Source organism: Pleurodeles waltl, chromosome 9 (assembly GCF_031143425.1).
Source record: "Pleurodeles waltl isolate 20211129_DDA chromosome 9, aPleWal1.hap1.20221129, whole genome shotgun sequence".
In the NCBI taxonomy this organism is placed as follows: domain Eukaryota; kingdom Metazoa; phylum Chordata; class Amphibia; order Caudata; family Salamandridae; genus Pleurodeles; species Pleurodeles waltl.
This window is the reverse complement of record NC_090448.1, coordinates 1092427702-1092451536: the sequence shown is the minus strand read 5'-3', so window position 1 is coordinate 1092451536 and position 23835 is coordinate 1092427702. Positions and strand designations below refer to the sequence as shown.

General features: G+C 44.7%; 1 protein-coding gene across 1 annotated transcript in view; it reads right to left on the bottom strand.

The window, feature by feature from the left end:
- CAPN3 (calpain 3) overlaps positions 1 to 23835 on the bottom strand; it is a 333505-nt gene that overhangs the window by 122005 nt on the left and 187665 nt on the right. The window contains exons 7-8 of the mRNA XM_069208784.1: positions 17539 to 17622; positions 12412 to 12497 (exon numbers count right to left, since the gene is read on the bottom strand). Of these exons, the coding sequence (XP_069064885.1) occupies positions 12412 to 12497; positions 17539 to 17622 (170 nt within the window). The remainder of the gene's footprint in view (positions 1 to 12411; positions 12498 to 17538; positions 17623 to 23835) is intronic.

Sequence of the window (23835 nt, the reverse complement as noted above, 5' to 3'; positions counted from 1 at the left end):
TCTTACGCATGCCTATGGTAACTTGGTCTTATTGTGATGCATCCTCCCCAGGGTTACGCAGTTCTCTGCTGCTCAGCCAGTGTGCGTGATGTAATGGAATGTTGATGAGTGCTTGAGTGGTGGAGAGAGGGCCAGTTGGTGAGAGTGGGCTGAGCAGTATGATGCTGCTCCTGGCGGGACATTTACTCATTTAGTTAATACTTGTAAATTGTAACCTAAGAGACTTTAAATAAATCTACATACTAATCTACGTAACTGGCTACCGGAGTTCCTGTCTGCAGAGAGGTATCCTCAATCACAGCACTGGCGACGACTGGAAAACAAACCTATGTGTGAGGAGGAACGTGAAGAGAAGGTAGATTGGGGATAAGCATTTTGAACTGAGGAAACAAAAAGAAACACTGATCAGCAAACCGAGGAAAAAGAAGAGTTTGTGCTCTACCAGCTTCTATTGCAACACACAGCATGCAGACACTTTTCTTAGACAGTAAGTCGACACATGGTTTATTGCTGATTTCTGTGTTTCCTGGGCACTGCAGGGATCCCTTGTGTGATGTTTTAAACCACGGGTTCCTTTTGATGTGTGGTCCAAATCCAGTGTGATTGAGGGACCCCTGCCATGCCCCGCTATCATGGTAAAACTGCTTTTGATGTGTGAGTAGTTTTGAGAAAAGGAGACGGGTATACTACTCATCAAGGCGAATACTACAGCCAGGTCGATACATTTTTATTGGGAATTCATTGCAACTGACAACTGGACTCTAGTGGACCAGTGCTAGGCAGGGTAATCTCAAAGCAGTTGAGATCTTTAATCAAAGGCAGCACGGCGAAGTGTGTCCTCATCTCATTGTTGAGGCCGATCTGTTTGTGCAGAGAGCGAGGCGTCCATCCTGGCATTAGCGCATCAATGCATCTTTGGAGAGTTGCTGCATAATTAGAGAGAGTTGCAAAGCCGAATAGGACTACTGCAAGGCTGACAGCGAGATGCTGGATGTCAGCGTGAAACAGCGCAACTCCTGGGGGTGCCATTGTCAGGAAGGAGAGTGCAGCGGCTGAGGGATGCTGAGATACAGCTGAAGTGATCTAAAAAGTGAACAGCAAGTGCGCAGTGGCGAAAAGTGGTTGATGAACGCTGGGACCATTTTGTTAGTGAACTGAAATGAGTAACAGCGAGAAACATTGACCGTAAAAGGAAAAAAACTGGTGAATCCTTACTGTTTTGTCAGATTCCTTGAGGAGGAGGGAAGTTCGTGCCTGCCACCTGGGAGGAACTGCTACAACAGCTGACAGAGAAAGGACTATCATTCTAGGTGGCTTAATACAGGAAGGAGGTATGGGTATTCGGTGACCATGATAGATTGGGGATTGAAATAGTCCAACATCAAACTGTGATCTGACTGAGATCTGGGTGTTACCGCCCTCATAAAAGGAGACTATGGGACGGTATGTTCTGGTGAGATGATGCTCACCGGAGTAGAGGACTGGTGGTAACATGTTCGTGTGAAAAGTCACTCACCAGGGTGGAGGTTTAGAGTGACTTTTTACAGAATGTCAAGTGACTGTAGATGTTTGTTGGGTTTTAATACTGTACTAAATGTTGAGAAGCACTGTTATGTTTCTGAATGCCACGTTGAAATTGCAGCAGAGCTTATTGTTAGGTCCAGCACGCAAGAGCTTTGACATGTTGTAATCCAATCTGTGGGCTTTTAACACCCCCCCGCACGTCCATCACTATCACTCGTTCATGGGCTTGCCTTTCAAAAATCCTTTGTTATCATTGGCAAATGCTTTATGTTTGTCCTTCCTTGGGACAGTTTTGTTACCGACTTGCCCATTGACTCTGTTACATGGATAATTGCACGTTTGGCGATACATTTGACTGCAAGCAAACTTCTTTTTCCTTTTGTGTCTGTTCTTCGCGTTCATGCTCTGTGTGGCCGTGGCGCTTTGAATCGGCTCGCTTATTGTTAAGTCGGAGACTTCAAGTTTTAAATCTTCTTTATTACAAGTTGTAAAAACAATAAGGCTTAACAAGCGATCGTGGTAAAAGCGCGTGTCTCTCGCAGCGTCTCTCTGCCTCCTCAACTCCCGATCTCCAACCACCTCGAATTAGAATCCCCACACGCAATTACCCACGAGCTAATACAATTCTAAATACCTAGCCACGCGCTAATAAAACTCTAGCGCTAAATAACTATATAACATATCAACATAACACATCTCCTTCCTTTAAACAAAAAAAAAAAAAAAAAAAACCACACAGTAAAAAGAACATAATTATATTATTACACAATATAATCATTCAACCATTTCGGTTTGGAAACAATCCTTTTACCATTACTTGTTGTTTCTTCATTGTTACTATCATTGGAAGTACTGCCTATTTCCATAAATTTAGCACACTCCTCCACGTCACTAGTATTACAATCCGAATCACCTTCCGGAGCTCCTTCTTCCAAAACTTGCTCCGAATTCCTTCTATACATATCTTTCTCAACATTGTCACTCAAACACATCTCTTTTCCCAAATTTACATTAATTTTATTATTTTTTTCTACCCCAATCTCATCTAGAGAATCACTTACATTCATTCTATTCGTTGGCTGACCCTTAAACACAGCAATCCTTTTAAGGTTCCATACCTTCCCATCACTCAGAAGGACTGCATTACGCAAAACTTTGCTTACTTGAATAGGTTCTGAATATTGACTCTCACCCTTCCTTACTCTCCACGGTTTCTTCACCTTAACCCAACTTCCTTCACAAATTTCCACCTCTCTTTTTGAACCTCTACTCTTGTCAAAAGTCTGTTTATAAGCCATATGTTTCCTCACAATTTGATCTCTCACACTTCCAAAAGGCACCCTACATTCATCAACCTCCAACAACCACTCTGGGTTGCACTTAGTCCTTGGTACCCTTCCTCTCATTAACTCAAAAGGAGATAAACCCAAGGCTTCATGATAACATGTCCTATAAGACCACAACGTTTTATAAATTTGTACCGACCAATCGTCCCCATTCCTACACGCAATCTGAATAGCATTCTTCATAACCCTATTAAACCTTTCGATCATTCCATTGCCACTAAGATTGTATAAAGATGTAGTTCTATGCTTGATTCCTATCCTTTCAAAATATTATTTTGTCAAAGTGGACGTAAATTGCACTCCATTGTCACTAATAATCTGTACAGGTAAACCCTCCTCCACAAAGGTATTGTCCATAAATGTTAAAACCTCCAAAGAGTCCACCTTGTCCACAATTTTCACAACTGGCCACCTTGAAAAAATATCAATCATGGCAATAATATACCTTCCAGGATTCCCAATGGGACCCATGATGTCTATAGCAATAGTGTGCCACGGCTTACTCGGAATAATAGGTTCACACATATTTGGTTTTAAAGTATTTAAAGTCTTATCTGAATTGGCACAAATGACACATTCCCTTACCACCCTTTCAGCTTGAACATCAATTCCAGGCCACCAATACCATCTCTTCACCCTCTGTTTCGTTTTAACTATGCCACAGTGAGTTTCATGACATAATTTTAAAATTGTACTTCTAAGTGTCTTAGGTGGTATAGCTCTATCACCTCTAAAAATAGTTCCATGAACCAATGAAAGTTCACATCTCACCTCCCAAAACTGTTTAAGCATATTGGACATTTTAGACTTGTTGGGCCAACCTTTCATTACACATTCCGACACTGATTGTAAATCCTTATCCTTAGAATATTCCTCCTTCCACACTTCCTCCTTTATACTTATGCCATCGTCATCATGAATTAATGCCACTTGTAACTCTTCTCCTTCACCAATATCACATTCTACAATCTCAGTAGGCATTCTGGACAAGTAATCTGCCAACACATTACTTTTCCCAGGAACATATTCAATTACATAAATAAAATCTTGCAAACGCATAGACATTCTAGCAATCCTTGCTGACGCTTTACACATTCATTCAGTGGTCAGCAATTTCACTAATGGCTTATGATCTGTACGTAATATACATTCCTTTCCCCACACAAACTGTCTATAATGCTCCAGTGCCCAAATACATGCAAGTGTCTCCTTCTCTATCACCGAAAACTTTTCTTCATTCGGTGATAATGCACGAGATGCAAAAGCAATTATAACTTCCTTTCCAGAAGTATCGATTTGTGTTAACACACCACCTAAACCTTTATTGCTGGCATCTACAGTTACTACATTCGTACGTTCAGGATCAAAGCTACTCAAAATAGGGGCCTGTGCAATTGCTCTCTTTACATTATTAAACTCCATTTCACAATCTCTTGACCAACCAAATTTTACATGGATTTTCAGCAATTGTCTGATATTGTATACCATGCTAGAAAATCCCTTCACAAATTTTGCATAGAACTCAACCATTCCTAAAAATGACTTAATATCCTCTTTGCACGTAGGATGCGGTGAATTCATAATGGCATCCACCAGCTTAGGTTTCATGGTTACACCGTCCCCACATAACACATGTCCTAGATAAGTTACAGATTGTACCCCAAACTTACACTTCGAATGTTCCACAGTTAAACCTTTTTTTTCCAAAATACTTAAAACCTCCCTCAAAACTGCGTCATGTTCCTTCCTATCCTTGCCAAATAGCAAAATATCGTATTGAAAACATCTCACATTAGTATGTCTCCCAAATAACTGATGCATTAACCTCTGGAATATAGCAGCTGCTGAAGCTAAACCGAACGGTAATCTTTTATATTGAAAACATCCCACAGGAGTAATAAAAGCAGTATATTTCTTACTGGTTTCGCTTAATTTGATTTGGTGATATGCAGCAGATAAATCTATGGTGGAAAACCATCTTGCTCCTTTGATGAACGTTAACATCTCTGAAATTTTTGGAAGAGGAAATTTATCCACTACAATATTTTTGTTCAGATGGCGCAAATCTATGCATAACCGAATCTTTCCATTCGCACGTTTAGCAACTACTATAGGAGAAATCCATTCTGAAGACTCAATTGGTTCGATGATCTCAGCTTCTACCAATTTATCCAATTCTCTCTCCACTTCACTCCTAACTAAAATGGGAATGTTCCTTACCTTATGTATCTTTGGACTAGCATTAGTTTTAAGAACAATACTATGTTCAAAATCTTCCAAAACACCAATTTTTCCACTAAAAACTTTAGGAAAATTCTTAAACATTTCATTTGCAATGCATTCTCCCTCGTCCCCAACCATAACTGGTTCAGGACTATTCGGATCAAGAGTGATATGCAAATCACCCTGATCATTCCAACCTAAAACTGAAGGTCCCTTCTTTGCTACATATAACTTTCCCACAGATTTTCTGTTTTTAAAAACAAATGTAAGTTCTCTGAAACCCAATAACTCTATTTTCTCTCCAGAAAATCCTTCTGGACTAACATCTGCTTTTTGTAAATTACTACCTATTTTTCCTATAAACTTCGATTTCCACACTCCCTCATTAATGATGGTAAAAGGCGAACCTGAGTCAACATAAACTTGAATCTCAACCCCTCCTATGTGCATTAAACATACTGGTTTCTTCTTGTTACCGACAGTCTCTTCCTGTACATTAAATACAAACATTTGATCTTTACTTATACTCTTGCTGTCCTGCTTAATTTTATTTACCCTACTCTCATCCTCACTTGAATGGTCACTCAGTCCATCTACGTACTTCACATTATTATTCTTCTTTTTCTTTTTACACACCCTAGCAAAATGCCCTATAACTCCACACGCCGCACACTTCTGCTTCAATGCAGGACAATATTTGTGTGAAGCTAAATGTGAAGTGCTATCACAACGGTAACACCTTTGACCATTATACTTATTTGCTTGTTGATTCTTCTCACTTTCATTCTTTGTTCTGCCCATTCCTTTATACTTTACTTTGTTTAATGTATCTTCTTTAATATCACAATGCTCTGTTTTAACTGCTTTCGCACTTCGACTAGATAACTCAGCTTTTCTAACAATCGCTAAAATATCATCCAACTCAGTATCTCCATTTATCCACAATCTTTCTTGAATTGCAGGGTCACGGATATGCATTACTACTTGGTCTCTAATTAACTGGTTTTGCAAATGATCGAATTTACAATCATTAGCCAAAACTCTAAGCACAGCTACATACTCATCCACAGTCTCACCATGCTCTTGTTTCCTTTGAAAAGTTGTATCTTAAAATCCCTATACACACTTTAGGTGCGAAATAATTATCAAATTCTTTCAATACATTTTCAAATACATTTGTGTCCTCGTTGCTGTTAGTTTTTGTCATAGACTCAAATACTTTTAGTCCTTCTGGTCCCACAGAATGCAAAAAAATCTTTTTTTTCCTCTCCGGACTCATTTTCCCTTCCTCACCGATAGTCTCCAAGACATTTATAAAGTACGATTTCCATTCTGTCCATTTCATACATGGACTTCCCCCTGCTGGCCAAAATGCTTGTGGGGGTTGAAGCGAAAATTGTTGTGTGGCCATTACAAATTTTATAATGCAAAATATATGTTTGAATTAATTATTCAAAGAAAATTGCGCTGTACCATATGCAATTGTCCAGATAATGAACTTCCTTCCACTTAGTTTCCAAAAACTGTTTGCAAAAGAATTCAATCAGTGAAAATACACATTCCAAATGAATATGTCCTTTTATCCAGAATTCATCTATGAATTGCCTGTAAATTACTGTACTGTTCCTCTGTTTATATATCCAATGACACGCACGCTGTTTCTGTTACGCCTCAAATGTCATTCACGCTCTTCCTCTGTCCTATTTTATGTGAATAACACACAAAATAAACATTCCGATTCCCAGCTGATATGCCTTTCAAAAAAACAAGTTTTTGCCAAGGGCCACTCCTCTAATGTACGTGAATACGTCCGATCACTTCTCTAAATCAGACTCTCAAGGAATGGAACGGAAAGCACAGCTTGAATGTCGCCCATCTCTGTAACGGCAAGTTCCTTCAATACTTTCCGTTTATTTTCTGCAATACGATCCTCAATAAATCACTCGTCTTGTCAAGCCTTACAGTTTTATATCTTTAAATTCCATCGTGGTGTAAGATTTCTCCTTGTTTTCCAAACCGAAGGTAATAACTCTTACCGGCACTTCGCACTCCGTTTCCACCGTAGGTTCCACAATTAAGCTCGTCGCCAGAATTGTTAAGTCGGAGACTTCAAGTTTTAAATCTTCTTTATTACAAGTTGTAAAAACAATAAGGCTTAACAAGCGATCGTGGTAAAAGCGTGTGTCTCTTGCAGCGTCTCTCTGCCTCCTCAACTCCCGATCTCCAACCACCTCGAATTAGAATCCCCACACGCAATTACCCACGAGCTAATACAATTCTAAATGCCTAGCCACGCGCTAATAAAACTCTAGCGCTAAATAACTATATAACATATCAACATAACACTTATGTCAACTGTTTTACTTTTCATTTTCAATTTATGAGGCAAGAAAAGTCCATCAATTTACAACGCTAACAGCTTTAACTCGAGCAAATGCAAGACCCATTGCATTACAAATGCTTGTTACTTGTTTTTTGTGAATGCCATGTTGAGATTGTGGTAGAGAGTATTCTGCATTTGTTCCAGTTGAGTAAAGTCTATTTTTAAGAGTATCATTTAACATAGTGTCATTGGCCCTAAAAGGTATGCAGGAAAGGGCATGGGTGAGTACTGTGCCCTTGTTTGGGGATGAGTGGTTCGGTTATGTAGTGTTCTGTTACAAGGATAAGCGAAGGTTGAAAGATACCCTTTGTCTACTCTGGAAGTGAGGGTACCCATTGTACAAATTCCTTATGTGTGTGGATAAGCTAGGGTTGAAAGAAGTGAGGGTTCAAAGATACCCATTTGTGTGAATTCCCTGTGTGTGGGGATGTGTGAGGGTTGAAAGATACACAGGGTTAAAAGGTACTCATTGTGTGTGTGAGGGTTGGAAGATACCTATTACGGAGATTCCTTTGGTGAGGGAATGTGTGAGGGTTGAAAGATACCCATTGTGGAGATTTCCTTGATGAGGGGATGTGTGAGGGTTGGAAGAAACCTGTTGTGAAGCTTCCCTGTGTGTGGGAATGTGTGAGGGTTGGAAGATCCCCATTACGGAGTTGCCTGTGCATGGCATTGTGTGAAGGTAGAAAGACACCCATGCTAAGATTCCCTGTGTGTGGGAATGTGTGAGGGTTGAAAGATACCCGTTGCAGAGATGCCCTGAGTGTGGTGTGTGAGGGCTGAAAAATACGCATAAGAACATTTCCTGAGTGCAGGAATGTGTGAGGGTTGAAAGAGACCCATTGTTTGGAATGAGTTCGGAGTAAAGAGTGAAGTGGTTATTTATCCCTCAGCATAAGAGGGGTTTCTGTTTTGCTCCCTGATGTAGTATTAGTCTTTCCATATGGTTTAAGGAACAGTAGGTGCAGTATGTCATACATTTATCTGTCATGTTAACCTGAAAGTGTAGTTGAATTTTGTTGACTGTTAATTTATATGCCCTAATATTTACAGGACTTCCATTTTTTGTCCTGTTGTGTTTTCATTTGTTTTCTAACAGGATGTAACCTGATCTTCTTGTGATGCATTCTCTCCGTGGTTACGTAGTTCACTGATGCTCAGCCAGTGTGTGTGATGTAATGCAACGTTGATGAGTGCTTGAGTGGAGACAGTGTCAGCTGATAAGAGCGGGTTGAGCAGTAGGATGCTGGTCCTAGCGGGGCATTTACCCATTTACGTAACTACTTGTAACTTGTAACCTAAGAGACTTTAAGTAAATACATCTGCATACTAATCTAGGTAACTGGCTACCTGAGTTCCTGCCTACAGAGAGGTATCCTCAGTTACGACAATGCCTTTTTCCTAAAGACAAAAAAAGAATTTGCAGATATACTGACGTATGTATTGTGAACTGTCTGGAAAGTTGAATGGAGAAGACTAATAATGCAAGACTTTTATGTTGTGTGGTATATATCAAGGGAGGATCAAAGAAGGTTAAAATTGTCAATCAGATCCATTACAAAAAATAAATAGACAAACCGTCCTAGTCATTAGGAAACAACTAGAACAGAGAAAATTGCACTGAACTTCCACTGTTTGAGTAAGGCCAAAAAGGTATTGATAAAATTAAAATGTCTCCAATACGAAGAATCCGAAAAGGGGGAATTAGCTTAGATTAAATTAAAGATGCGATCAGAGATTCTCCTACTTGTAAATCACCAGACATGGATAAATTCCCAGGAGAATTATTTTTCTGGACTGCCTCACCTAGCATCCATACTATATGGTGATTATAAAGAGGCTGAGATCAAAGGTACTCTAGGCCACATGACAAGCAAAGGATTCATTTTCTTTATTGTGACAGAAGAGAAAGACGTTCTAGTGTGTGGGAACTGCCACCTGATATCACTAATTAGCAAAAACATCCTAAACAATAAGTTACCTATGGTAATACCAACTGTGATACACAACATGCAGGTAGAATTCATCCCAGGGTGACCGTGTGTGATCTCGCAAACAAGACATTTAGGGCCTGATTATAACCTTGGCGGATGGGATACTCGATCACAAGGGTGATGGATATCCGGTCCACCGTATTACAAGTTCCATTATATCCTATGGAACTTGTAAAACGGCAGGCAGGATATCTGTCACCTTTGTGACAGAGTATCCCATCCCAACCAAGGTCGTAATCATGCCCTTACTGTACAGATTATTGCGGAAAATGCATTAAACTGGTGGTGTCTTTTCAGCATACTAGAAAAGCTGGGTCTGGGAAATCACTTCCTTTCAAATGTCAAATGACTAAAAAACCTGCCACACAAGTCAACTATGGAGACTTTCTATCGATTCATTATTAAAATAGAAACATGGCAAGGCAGTCCGCTTTACCCATGACTTTCCCTACTAACATTAGAAACTCTTGCAATAGCCATCCATAAATCTATTGACATTACAGGAATAAACACCCATTTTGAACAAGTAAAATCCATTATATATGCAGACGATATTTTTCTCAAGCTCACCAAAACAAATTTATCATTACTAACACTAATGGCACTAATGAAACCCACTTAGGCCCTTAGCTTGACATATTCGTTGTGGGCAATTGCCTAGATGGGAATATGAATGTGATTCTCTGAAAGCTCTCCTTGACATGGATTATGTGAGATGGAAATTTATATTTTATTAAATGAAGGAGTGGGATGTAGTTAGACTTTATTTTATGGACTGCCTGATTAGGTCTTAAAGAGTGTTGCAGTTGGATACAATCAGAAAGGTTATCCTTGTAGAGGGAGACAATAAATGAAAGTTTCATGTAGTAAATTAAAATTAGTGAGACATTGGATTGAGGAAGACAGAAGAGTTGGGTTTCTGATTAACACCTGAGAGTGTGCAGATACCACTGGTAAATTAGTCAATTCCTAGTTTAGATGTGCGATCACGAAAGGAGTGCTGCCAGTGGTGACATTAGACAAGAAGTTTGGGATACATTCTTTCCGAAGCAGATGGCAGAGACAGTACGTGGCAGATAAGAGGTGTTACGCCAAAGAGCAGCGGTTCACCTGTTTGATATTTCTGACTAACCACTGTAAATATGAAATAAATGGAAGAACTCAAATGCTGTAGAATTACAGTAGGACTGCTCAGAGATTTAGGGTGATCTGTCAGGTTATTGAGTAGGATGGGGAAGGGGATGGGAAGTGATTGGATCTGCCCCATATATATATTTAGTTTGTTCTGTTCCAGATCATTGTGGCTGAAGATATTATATAACCCCTTGGAGACTTAGGGTGACCTTGGAGAAAACTTGAAAGGCACTTTGGTGGAAGCTGCTGCATTATTAGCCCCAGGACATCTTACAAATTGTTGGTGGTGCCCCACTCTTCTTGAGGCACTACAAAAGCTAATATGCTAATTTTCTACAGTTGTGTGGTGCTCCTTGCCCACTGATCGTGTGGTCATGCATACCTGTGTGTGGCTTGAGCTTGGGCTTGTCCAGGCCAGGTGCAGTTCGAAGAGTTAATTAGTATATGCAGATTTCCTCCCCACCTCTTCCTTTCCCAGGAACCGGGCTATGCCCTGTCCAATGGCTCTATTGTGTGTGGAGGCCCTGAATCCCCCATTTGGTATTAACCATAGCCCAGTCAGGAGAGAGTGGCCTGGAATCAGATGATGTCTGAGCCAGAGATATACAGTAATTCTTCAAGTGCAAAAAAGAGTACAGATATCACAAAAGTGACCCTGGATCTGCACACAGTGTACTCTAAAATTGATAACTGGCCCCTATCTCTAGGCCTAAGTATGGTGAAACTGTGAGGTGGTGGAGATTTCGCCCATAAGGTATGATGCATTGAGCACACAGCCTCTTCAGTAATCACTACAAATGTATACTATGTAAGCCCACTCACATTATAAGTACACCAGGTCCTCAACACCAATCCCTGGAAGGTCTCTTCTGTGATATGCTATCTGTCCACAGATACCTGAATGAGGTAGATGGTAGTCTCACATCCTCTGCCCGCATACAGCCCAGAACCTCTTACTCAGCTGTGTTGCAGAGGACCTTATCTTAAAAGGCGGACACTGACAATTAGCATTCCCAGTCCATCAGGACCATCTGGGTAATCACAAAGCAAAAAATGCACGGGGCTAAATAGACAGAACACATTTCTTACCTATGTGCTGAGAACAGGGAAAGTATTCACACATATACAATCCTAAATTAAAACATAAAGCAAGTTTATCTCTGTCATCTCTACATCCCACCACCATTTTGTTACATTGTTATATCTGCTGCTTAGGTCTATTGTAGCTCATTCCGCAGTGAACTCAAAGCCACATGTAGCAGTGCATATACTACAATATACTGTTTCATCATTGAACCTACGGTCTATATCATGATTGCTTTACATACCATTCGGAGTGTGGTGTTTATAGATGCATGATTGGGTCAAAAGAAAGCACAAACTACCTTCCTAAATAAGCAAAGTAGATTTATTTAAAACATCTACGTTTTCCCAAGTAATTTCCTGAATGTCTAGAAAGTATTTGGTGTGCATCTACTCCATTAACAATGACTCTCAGCTCTCACATTTCCCAGGTCCATGCATGATCGTCCCATTTAGTACAGGTATTTTCTTTACATTCTGGTATTTGCAGTGCAGAAATTATAATGGGATAATCAAGGCGGTAAGTACCATACAGCAAATAAAAATTGGTTACATAACCTACTCATGCATGGGCCTGGGAAAACTGAGGGCAAAGGTCAGTCATCCGCACTGCCTGGAATGTTATGTTGCCACATTGTACACTGCACATGTACACAGCACTAAACAATCAAACCTTGGTAAATATAAGCAACAAAACCATTCTAGGGGCCCAAAATAAACTTACTGATCACTCCAGGCTCCATTCCATTCAATTTGTCCCCACGGATTTCTGAGCCGCACCAACTTAACTTTATTTCCTTTGAATGGTGTCTATTTGGCAGGTAGAAAAGGCAAGGGACAGGTTAGCTTTCCATTGAAGTCAAAGTCCAACTATGTTTCAAGTTCATTAAATATTATTAAGTATATTTAAAATGATTCCAACTTTTGGTGAGGTGTATCTCTTTCTTCATGGGCATAGTTTTTCAAACAATTCTCAGTTTTTTTTGTATGATAAGAGTAAAGGACTGAAAACACTTTTTAGCAGACTTTCAGTAGTCAAAAATCAATTATGATATATATGAATCTCAGTCTCATGTGGGGAACAATAGCAAAAATGCTGCACTGGGCCGCTCATTTAAGTTGCTCCTCACTCATGAAGGATAATGTGAGAAATCAGGTTGTTGGCTGACTGGGGTGCGAGCCCAGGTTAAGCAACAGCCACAATCCCTTGCAGGGTGAACCACAAAAAAGTCACTAAATTGACCTGGGCTTAACCCTGGGGGGCATGGCACAAAAATCAGTCAGGTTTAACTTATAAACAATGTGTAAAGAATTTATGCAGCAACCAAATAATAATAAGGTGAAAACACAACACAAGTAAAATCCCAAACCAATTTAGAAAAACAAAGTGAATTTTATTAAATTATTTGACAGCAAAATGAAAAAAATCCAATCGGTAGAAGCGGAGGTATGAATTTTTTACATTTGTTGTGAAAACTAGCACCTAAAACATCAAAGTGTGAACTGCAGACATCTAGTCAAGCATGACCGTGTGAAAGTCGAAAGTTAAAAGGCTGAGGTTGATGGAGCGCTGTTCGGATACAAGAAGTAGACTGGGCCTGGTCAGCACTTTGCTTCAGACTTCTTGAAGAAAATGTTCTGAAAGGGTAAACTTCAGCGTGCCAAGGCTGCAGGAGGTGTCAGAGGATGGACCGTTGTTGTCGGAGGCTTTGGGTCAAAGCCACGGTGAAGATTTCTACATTCGGACTAGGTCGGCGAAATAGAAGTCAGAAAACTCCAGCAGGAAGAGGCAGAGGGCTGTAGCCAAAGATAGTTCCACGTGGTTGGATACCCCTTTCGCGATGGATCGCTATAACAGATTTGCTGCTGGGAAGAAGAACGTATCAGGAGAAGCCACAAAGTCAATCCAACCAGCAATGCACCTCAGGCAGATAGGCAAGCAGGTTGGTCCCGGTCTCCAACTGGTTCTCAGAGCACTCTTGGACCAAAATGTGTCGAAGTTCTCAGGTCCAGGTTTGGTGGCACTCCCCTTGAGGGTTCAGGACTCACTCAGGCTGGGTCATGGTGTGGGTTCAAGATAGTGAGAGCCCTTTATATCCCTGTGGCTCTAAAAAGGAAGCCAGAAAATTAGCCCTTGGAGACACTTCTGGCAGTTCTATGTGCAGGTGAGGATGCAGGGCTCAACAGAAAGGCTGGCCTCTGAGGGTGAAAGACAGGCTTCAGGCAGCAAAGCAGTCCTTCTAGGCAGAGCAGCCGTCTGGCAGGGTGCACAGCAGGGCACAACAGCAGGTAGTCCTTTGAGAATCCTTTCGCAGGTTCAGTATTAAACTGAAGAGTGGGTCCGAAGGTCTTATTTTTATACCTAATACCCTTCTCCTGGGAGGTGGGAGAAGCTTCTGGAAAGGTTCTTTTAAGTGCATGAAATTTCCTGTCTTCCCTGCCCTGGCTCCAAGCTGGCTGTAGTGATGATACAGGAAACATTAGGCTATTTGTGAGAAGGCAGAGCATGGGCTATTCAGTTGTAAGTGGGGCAATGTTCAGCTCTACCCGCCATCCTGCCAGCAGATGTCTCATTGAGGCACACCTAATACCTCTATTGTGTGAATATGTGGAAGGAATTCACAAAGTCTAACTGTCAGCTACACCCAGTCCTGCAACTCACGACAGGCTGCAGGCACAAAAGGGCTAAGGCCAGGACAATGCCAACTTTCTAACAGTGGTATTTTCAGAATTGTAATGAAAAAAAACATGTCAACATTAAAGAGTGTTTATCATTACAGTTTCATAGTTACCAAAGATGACATATCTACTTGCTACCAGTTAGGATTTACAGCTTATTAAATGTAATAAGGAGTCCCCAATGTTATCCTATAGGAGGGGTACGCCACACAGTAGTGAAAAACAAATTTAGGAGTTTTTCACTACCAGGATGTGTAAAAGTTAAAAGTACATGTCCAACCTTTTACTCACACAGCACCCTGCCCTATGGGCTACCTAGGACCTAGCTTGAGGGTGACTTAAATGCAATAAAAGGGAAGTTAACGTATTGGCAAGGGGGTTTAAATGCCAAGTCGACAAAGGGGTTTAAAACTGCATTCAGGCTGCAATGGCAGGCCTGGGACATGTTTTAAAGTGCTGCCAAATTGGATGGCACAACAAGTGCTGCAGGCCCATTGGCAGCATTTAATTTACAGGCCCTGGGTATGCAGTATACCACACAACAAGGACTTACAAGGAAACAGGGTCTAGGAAAGGCCACCCCTTAAAAAGATTGGCTTTGTTCCACCACTGTAGAGAGCAATAGGTGTGGCTGTCTACCAACACAAGATCTTCTAGACGATCCTGTGCCTGAGACCACTGGTGTGAATGACATTCCTGCAACGGATGCATGTGAGGACAAGAATGTGGTACGATGGCAACGCAGAAAGCCATCATTCTTAGAAACCACATGACACATTTTACTATGAGTGGGTGACTGGGGCAAAAATGAGAAAGCTGTGTCTGAAAACTTTGTATTCTTGCTGCATTTTGGTAGGCTCTTCCTAACCGTGTGTTGAGAATGACCCCTAATAGGGTTGTATCTGAAGTGGATTTTGGTGTAACTTTTGGATATTGATTGTGAAGCCTAGCTGAAGAAGCAAGTCTATCGTAATTTGAGTGAGTGTGATGCAACCATTGATCGAGGGTACTGGAGTTGATGAGCCAGTCATCCAGGTATGGGAAGACATGCATTTTCTGCCTGTGCAAGTAAACTTCGACAACTGCAAGGCATTTTGTGAACACCCTTGGTGCTGTTATGACCCTGAAGGGAAGCACTTTGAATTGGTTGTGTTGTCTTGCTGTCACAAATCTGAGGAAATTACAATGTGCTGGGTGTACAGGAATGTGAAAGCAGGCATCCTTTAAATCTAGTGCTGATAACAAATTGCCTTGTTGAGGCAGTGGGTTTACATCTTAAAGCGTGATCATGTGAAAATTGTCTGATATGATGTAATGATTTAAGGGCCTGAGATCTAGGATAAGTCTTAAGGAGTCATCATTTTGGGTATGAGAAAGCATAGTGAATATACTCCTGTTACCTGATATCGCAGAGGAAGTGGCTCTATGGCTCTTTTGGCTAGTAAAGTTTGCACTTCCTGTTTGAGGAGAGTGACGTGTTCCTGTGAAAGTCTATGGGTGCAAGGAACAATGTTTGGAGGTGTGGAAATGAGCTCCAAACAGTAACCATGCTGGCTAATATCCAGCACCCATTGGTCAGCTGCAACATTTTGCCGTGTTGGAGAAAGAGCTGAAGGCATCCTTCTACAGGTGTCTGATATTCGGAAGGGGCAGTGAAGTGAGACACTGCTTAGGGGCAGTGGAAGAGCTTCTAGGGGAGGTTGTTTTCCCCCATCCTCTATTGTTGTTTCCTCTATAGGTATCTTTATAAAATCCTCTAAGGGAGGATGAATGGGGTTGGTCTTTGTGGTAGGACAATGAAACCTCTGGTGTAGAGGTTTTGGGGGCTGTTTTATATTGTGGCCTACAAAAAGCACTACGAGAGGCAGGGGTTTGGAGCACTACCATGGACCTGACCACTTCATTGGATCTTCATCTTTTCAAACGCCTGATCAACTTGAGGGCCAAAAAGGTGCTCTTTGTCAAATAGGACTTTAAAGAGTATTTGCTGTACCTCCTGTTTAAAACCAGAAATGCATAGCCACACATGACTGCATAAGAGGACACTAGTGCTTATACCTCTTGCTTCTGGGTCCGCTGAGTCCAACGGAGAGCGAATAGAATTGTTAGAAATTAATTGACCGTCACTAACAATCTCTTGTCCCCTTTTTCTATGCTCTTATGGTAGTTACTGTAGGAGCTGCTCCATTTTGTCCAATGGGCACGATTGTATCTAGCAAGCAGCCCGTGTGTATGGGCCATAAACAAGTCGTTAGCTGCCTGAGCAGAAACATGCTTGCCAAAAGCATCAATGAGCTTGCTCTCCTTGTCGGGTGGCGGAGCATCATGAGAAGCTTCTGAGTTGACTCTTTTCATGAAGTTAGATACCACCAAAGAATCTGCAGGTATCTGATCTTTGATAAAAACTGGATCAGACAGGGAAGACTTATATTTCTTTTCCACACTCTGATTATTCTGCATGCCCTAGGGCCTCTATCGAAACGTGTTGATCCGACGGAGGGTTTCTTTGGTTCCAGTATGCAGAAGAAGGGAAATACACATTCGATGAACAATACCGATTTTCCGGGAAGGTTACCCAAATTGAAGAGTTCTTAAAGATGGTCTCGAACTGGGGCTTGGCGAAAACACAACCGGACCCGATGGCAGAAGAAAACAATCTAACAACAGAGTTGATGCCCATGTGCATTGCCAGCAAGAGGAAGAGTCACTATACCTTGTGACTCTAAATACTTTTTGAACAAAAACAACTTGCAACCTCCAGGGCCCAACATTAGATGGCGGAAGTATGCAGTGCATGTGTATCTACAGCCACACATATATTTTTCTAGAATGGAAAACAATCAAGAGTTTGTTTTTATCATGCAAATCAACGCCTTCACAATATTCATTAGGTATTTGTCTTGCCAATGTACGACTGAACGGGAGCTTTCAGAAACACACTTCATTTTTGTAAACATGTTTAAAATATAAAGAATCGGTCAGCTTCATACATTACATTTATGTTAGAATAATGTATATTCTTGTCTCAATAGCCCCCTGTTCCTGTCACCTGAGAATTAACCTCTTCTCACGTTGCTTAGATTTGATCAAATGTGTCCAATGAACAGAGAATACAGAAAGTAACCAGTGATCATGATCAACTGTCCAAAGAACCCATGGAATACAAACATACCTCTTCCACCCCTGTAACAGAATAGGCATGACCTTTGACAAGTCCACAGGCCATTCGGGTTTCAAACCGAGCTGGAACTAGAGCCTGAAACAAAGACAGAGATATGTGGGTAAGAAAACAGATCCAAGTGGTGATTCAATAGATTAACAAGATATGCCTCATGCAAGAGACTGTTCATGGTTAGTTGTTTTTATAAAATCAAACAATACAGGCAGGACATTGAGGTTTGCTAGAGAAAATGTATCTGACTCATTATTTTGGTATTGAAACGTGTGAAAATATTTGTCAGTATGGCCCAGCATGCAAACATGAAAGTGCCTGCTTGCTAGTCCTTAACACCAGGTATTTGTATACTAACAAGTGCATGACAAAGTAAATTACTTTGCAAAAGGATTGACACATTTACTGGATTCAAGTATATACTCCAAATACGGATGGATGGATGGATGGAGGTGGACATGGTTTTGAGAAGGGGTGAATGAACGGATGCATGGATAAATGGATACTAGGGTGGTCATTCTGACCCTGGCGGTCAAAGACCGCCAGGGCGGAGGACCGCGGGAGCACCGCCGACAGGCCGGCGGTGCTCCAATGGGGATTCCGACCGCGGCGGTAAAGCCGCGGTCGGACCGGCACCACTGGCGGGCTCCCGCCAGTGTACCGCCGCCCCATTGAATCCTCCACGGCGGCGCAGCTAGCTGCACCGCCGCGGGGATTCCGACCCCCCCTACCGCCATCCAGATCCCGGCGGTCCGACCGCCGGGATCCGGATGGCGGTAGGGGGGGTCGCGGGGCCCCTGGGGGCCCCTGCAGTGCCCATGCCACTGGCATGGGCATTGCAGGGGCCCCCGTAAGAGGGCCCCTACATGTATTTCACTGTCTGCTGCGCAGACAGTGAAATACGCGACGGGTGCAACTGCACCCGTCGCACAGCTTCCACTCCGCCGGCTCGATTCCGAGCCGGCTTCATCGTGGAAGCCTCTTTCCCGCTGGGCTGGCGGGCGGTCTGAAGGCGACCGCCCGCCAGCCCAGCGGGAAAGTCAGAATTACCGCCGCGGTCTTTCGACCGCGGAACGGTAACCTGACGGCGGGACTTTGGCGGGCGGCCTCCGCCGCCCGCCAAGGTCAGAATGAGGGCCTAGGTCTCCTTTGGTATGTCTCTATAATTCCCCAAAAAGCAATTGCAATTAAAAGAATGGGCAGACACACTTATAAGAAACACATCCCTCTACGGGTCACCCCTTATTAATCCAGATTGTTATTAGTAAATCACTGCTACTCTCAAACTTGTAGATAGGATCAGTAGCAATGATTCTTAACTAGGCCTCATAATTCTTCATTCGTTGACGTCCTACATGAAAAGGTGTGTGCACTCCTCAGCTTGAACTCTGCCAACATTTCCAAGCAATACCACATTCTCCATTCCAGTTTACTACTAATGCCCAACTAGGGCTGTGAGGCATATTCTGCCTCTGACACCCTTTCCAAAGATTCACTTCCATCCTCTTCTCTGCCTCTATTCTTGTCAAAGTCAAACCTGTATTGAGTGAAGAGAGCTGAATGGTGTTTCCTACCAACTGTTTGCCAAAGACCTCATCTTTCTCATCATACCTTTTACCCTGCATCGCATGAAGTTTGAATCCATCCGTGTTACTCGCCTGAAGTAAATTACACATTTCCATGGCATTACACTGGGCTCATGAAATAATCAGAGAGTTAGATAAATATGTGTGTGTGTGTGTGTGTGTGTGTACTGAAGGCCACAAGTTTGAAATCCCTTTAAAGACAACTCAATATTTTATCTTACCAAAGCTGATAGGCTAAATATAAAGGAATCTGGTACCAAGAACACCTGTTATTTACAACACGTCCAAATGACAAAACTATGGTAGTATGTGCTATAGAAAAAACTTGCTATTATTATCATTCAAGATCTCTGTTATGGTGCTCTTGCTCGTCAAAATCTACAACCTTCAAGACATTTAAAATTTCTTGAGGGGGCGTGGCTTCAGGCGTCAAGACGGCGGTCACACTCTGAGAGTGCTCCGGACCCCACCGTCATCCGCCACCACCTACCCTGCGCATGGCCCCGCAAGATTGGGACAAGCAGACCTGGCCAGACACGGGACTGGTGGTGAGCTGAGAAGGGGCACCTCCTTGGCCGCCATTGAGCTATGGAGAGGAGGGGCAACAGGACCCGGATGGTGGGAGCAGGCAAAAAGGCGGCCATCCGCGAGGCTTTAAGACGCCGGGCAGGGCGTCCTGGGCCCTGGAGGGCTGATGGGGCGGTGGTGCCCAGATGAACATGATCAGGGTGCCCCCAAGTGGCCTGGGGGGGGCAAAGGTGGCCTCTCCACTGGCTGAGGAAGAGGGCTGTGCCGGGGCCTGCCCCTGGCCTCATCTGGGCCGGGGACTCAGCTGCACCATCCTGGGGTGCCTGCAACGAGGCGTGGCTCCCCCTGTGAGATTGGGGAGTGATCCGGAGCCCAGGGCCGGATCAAGAACAGCGGTCCTTTTCTATAAGGGGTTAGGCCCTGGTGAGTGCAGCAGGCCCGCCCCGACAGAAGAGAGGCAGGGGCTGAAGAGGCAGCGTTGCACGCGCTACCACTGCCCGCGACTGATAAGACTGGTCCGTGACGGTGCCCTGGAGTCCCCGCTGGTCTGATGATGGGGCGGAGTGGATGAGGCCCTGAGTGGCATTGTATCCGGACTGTGGTTGGGACCCGCGCGGCCTATTGGAGGGGGCCGGGGCTGGGTAGGGCGGTGCCCCCGGCCCTGCCAGGAGGTGGGGCGGCATTACAGCACTTGCCGTAGGGTCCAGGGGTCACCCAAGGCCCAGCAGAGACTGGACACGCGTGGACGGGGCTGGGCCAAGTGGGGCCACCTCAGCAGCTGCAAACAGGGGCGAGGTCGGTCGTGATGGTGTAGGCCCGCCCTTGCCCACAACTGTACGGACCAGGCCGCGGCATAGAACGAAGGAGTCGGCTGAAGATGGAGTGGAGGCGCCCAAGGCCCTGAGAGGTGCTGGGCGCGGACCGTGACCGCACAAGGTATGGAGGTGGCTGACACCTGTGGGGTGCACTGCACCTGGGAAGCGTGAGGTTGGGGCCCTGGTCAACACCGTTTGGGAGAGGAAAGGAAGATCGAGACCTGAGGCCCTGGGTCGGAATGGCCAGGTGGCACGTGGAGGTCATGGGGTGACCAGGGGTGGGGCTACAAGTGACCACTGGAGGTGCCCCATGCCCCTAGAGATGGGACGTGCTGACCAGCCTGCGCTAGGGGGCGACAGATGTCCACGGGCATCTGTTGGGAGTGCAGACCGCTGATGACTGACGGCTCCCTTCTCGGGGAGTGCTAGCAGTGTTGCCCTGGGGGCAGCCCCCGATCCTAGCAGGAACAATAGAGGACGCTGCACCGGTTACTGTACCTGTTATTGGTCTCCCGGCGCCATTGGGAGGGATAAGCAAGTGAAGCCATCGTCCTCTCAGCCCCATATTGATAAGTTTGTGGCCCTGGCCAGGGGTCCCGGGAGGGATGCGTCTGGAGATGCTGCCCGGGCAGAGAGCAGCAACGACGATACTGATAAGATCCTCAACACTATACACTCATCCCAGGCTTTGGTTGAGAATAAAATAGAGGAGGTAAGGGTGGATATGTCTCTGCTGAGGCAGGACCTTAAGAATGCATCGGCGCAACTTATGGAAGCAGAAACGTGTGTTTCTGCAGTGGAAGATGAGGTCCACGACCTTAAGACGAAGGTGTCTTGCCTCCTCACGCGCACCCACGAATTGCAACAGCGTGCGGACGATGCTGAAAACCGCTCAAGATGGAATAACCTGCATTTTGTGGGGTTCCCGTAGTCCTCGGAGGGCCCACACCGCGCTGTCTTCTTCAAAGACTGGCTCAAATTATGGATGCCCCAGGACAAACTGTCACCCTAGTTTGCCATGAAACTGGCACACAAGCCCTCTCCGCCAGGCCCCTGCGGGGGGAGCCGCGGCAGGCAATCGTTGCTCGCTTTCTCAACTAAAGACACAGAGATGCCATCCTTTGTGAGGCTAGAGCTCAACCAGAACTCCGATGCCAAAATGTGAAGATATTGATATTTTCGGACTACTCCCAGGAGGTCCAATCTTAAAGACGCTCCTATGAACAAGTCAAGCAGAAACTAAGGGCGCTGCAACTGAAATATATGCCCTTGTTCCCGGCCCGACTAAAAGTGCTGCATGCCAGTAGAACTTACTTCTTCAACACCCCGGAGGCGGCGTAGGAATGGGCCACGGAGGAGTGCCCGCTTCAGGGAGATGCGGGAGGGGGTTCCTCCCCCATTCCGAGCATGCCAATGCTAATGCACTCAGGAGGGCCGCCGGGGAACTGAGCTGTTCTGGAAACCCACGGTCTGGCTCCCGTCGCAGGAGATGCAGGTCCAGGAGGGCCTCGCGTTCCCTTGTAGGGGGTCCTCCCTCCCCTTTGCCCCAGGGGCGGTGGGACACCTCCCAGGAGTCCGCAGCGCCTGGGCGGCAGCCTCCAGAGGAATCAGAGAGGTTGAGCCAAACCTCACCTATCAGACTATCTGACATGAGACCAATGGGCACTCTGTGGGCCCACCAGAAGCACATATAAGTGATGCGATCTATGGGAGGGGTCCACCACTCCATGCCAACAGAGACTCGTCTTTCTTTTTCTCCTTCTTTATTCTGGTTCCTATGGAGATTTTTGGGTGACAGATGCTTCTTCAAGTTGGGAGGAGAAGTATAGGGAGGGGGAGTCAGGAGGTTATACCGTTATAGGGATGCATTGCTATATTTCTGTTTGTTCATTGTTGTCTACCCCTTGATGTCACAAGTGGGAGGGTGCCCTACAACACTTCAAGCACTGGGTACATACACGATCCCTACCTATATAGATCCCCCGGGCAAAGACCCCCCAAACCCTCCAGGACATGAACGGGTGTGGGGTCCCCTCTTTCCTTAATGCCACATAGCTCCCACTGGTATAATCTCATGGAACGTCAATTGTCTCCTGGATAAAATTAAATGGACAGCTGTTCTGTGCCCTCGGTCCTACTCCTCAAGTAGACACACTTAATAGGAGCCACCTGCCCATTTCCAGCCCGATATGGTTTTGACTGGATATACCATTCAGGATACGCTAGGGGAGCCAAGGGGGTGGCGATACTCTTACACCGTATCTATCCTCTGGTGTTGCAACAGGAGTGGTTGGACCCACAGGGAAGGTTTGTGGCACTGGCAGGCAAGGTAGATTACCACAACTTTAACCTACTCAGTGTATATGCCTCCCCGACAGACCTAGATAAATTGTTCACACCATTACCACACTACTGACTCAATTGCCTGTAGGCCCCACTTTCTTCGACGGGTTTATGAATGCGGTCCTGGACCCGCCCTAGACACTACAGGCCCCATATCTGATGTGCGCAGGAAACGTTCCCTATCCCTTGCCAGGTGGAAGACCAGTACCGGTCTTTGCGACGTGTGGTGGACTTGGCACCCTCACCACTGGCAGTACATTCCTACCTCAGCTGCACACCACAACCAGGCCCGTATTGACTTGATCCTCGTCCCAGTGCAGGATTTGTCCACGGTCACCCCGGTTCAGATACTGGCCTCTCCGGTCACGCTCCCGCCTCCCTGACCACTGGCCGCTCCGATCTTGGCCTAAAGCTCCTCTGGCGGCTCAATGCCTGTTTTTTGCAGGATTAGACATATTGCACGGACCTTCACAGTGAGATCAACCATTATTTCCAAGACAACGATGGCTCTGTCTAATCCCACATTACACTTTGGTCCGTGGGCAAGGCTGCAATTCGTGGCCATGCCAAGGGCATCCTGAGATGGCAGGAAAGAGAGGGGGGGCGGGCCTGGGTCATGTACCTGGAGACACGGGCACTTCAGCTAGAGCATGAGCTGCTTAGGACTGGGGGGGAGGAGTCCGAGTGGGCTCTAGAGATGATACGCCAAGAACTCAGAACTCACTCCTTGGAAGAGGCAAAGCAGATCTGGCGGGCCTCCCAGGCCTGGATCTATGGCTGGGGGGACAAAAAACGTAAACTTCTTTACTGGCTGGCGACAAGACCATAGATGGGGCCCGTGATGCCAGAAATATTAGATGACTGGAGTTCTCTCTGTACGGCCCCGCAGGACATAGTAAACAGGTTTGCCCAATACTATGCTGCCCTTTGCACAGCAGTGCACAGACCCACAGTGGAGCAGCAAATGCCGATGTTAAATGAGGTGGACATGCCGACCCTTCCAGCTTTGGTGAGCCGGGGACTGG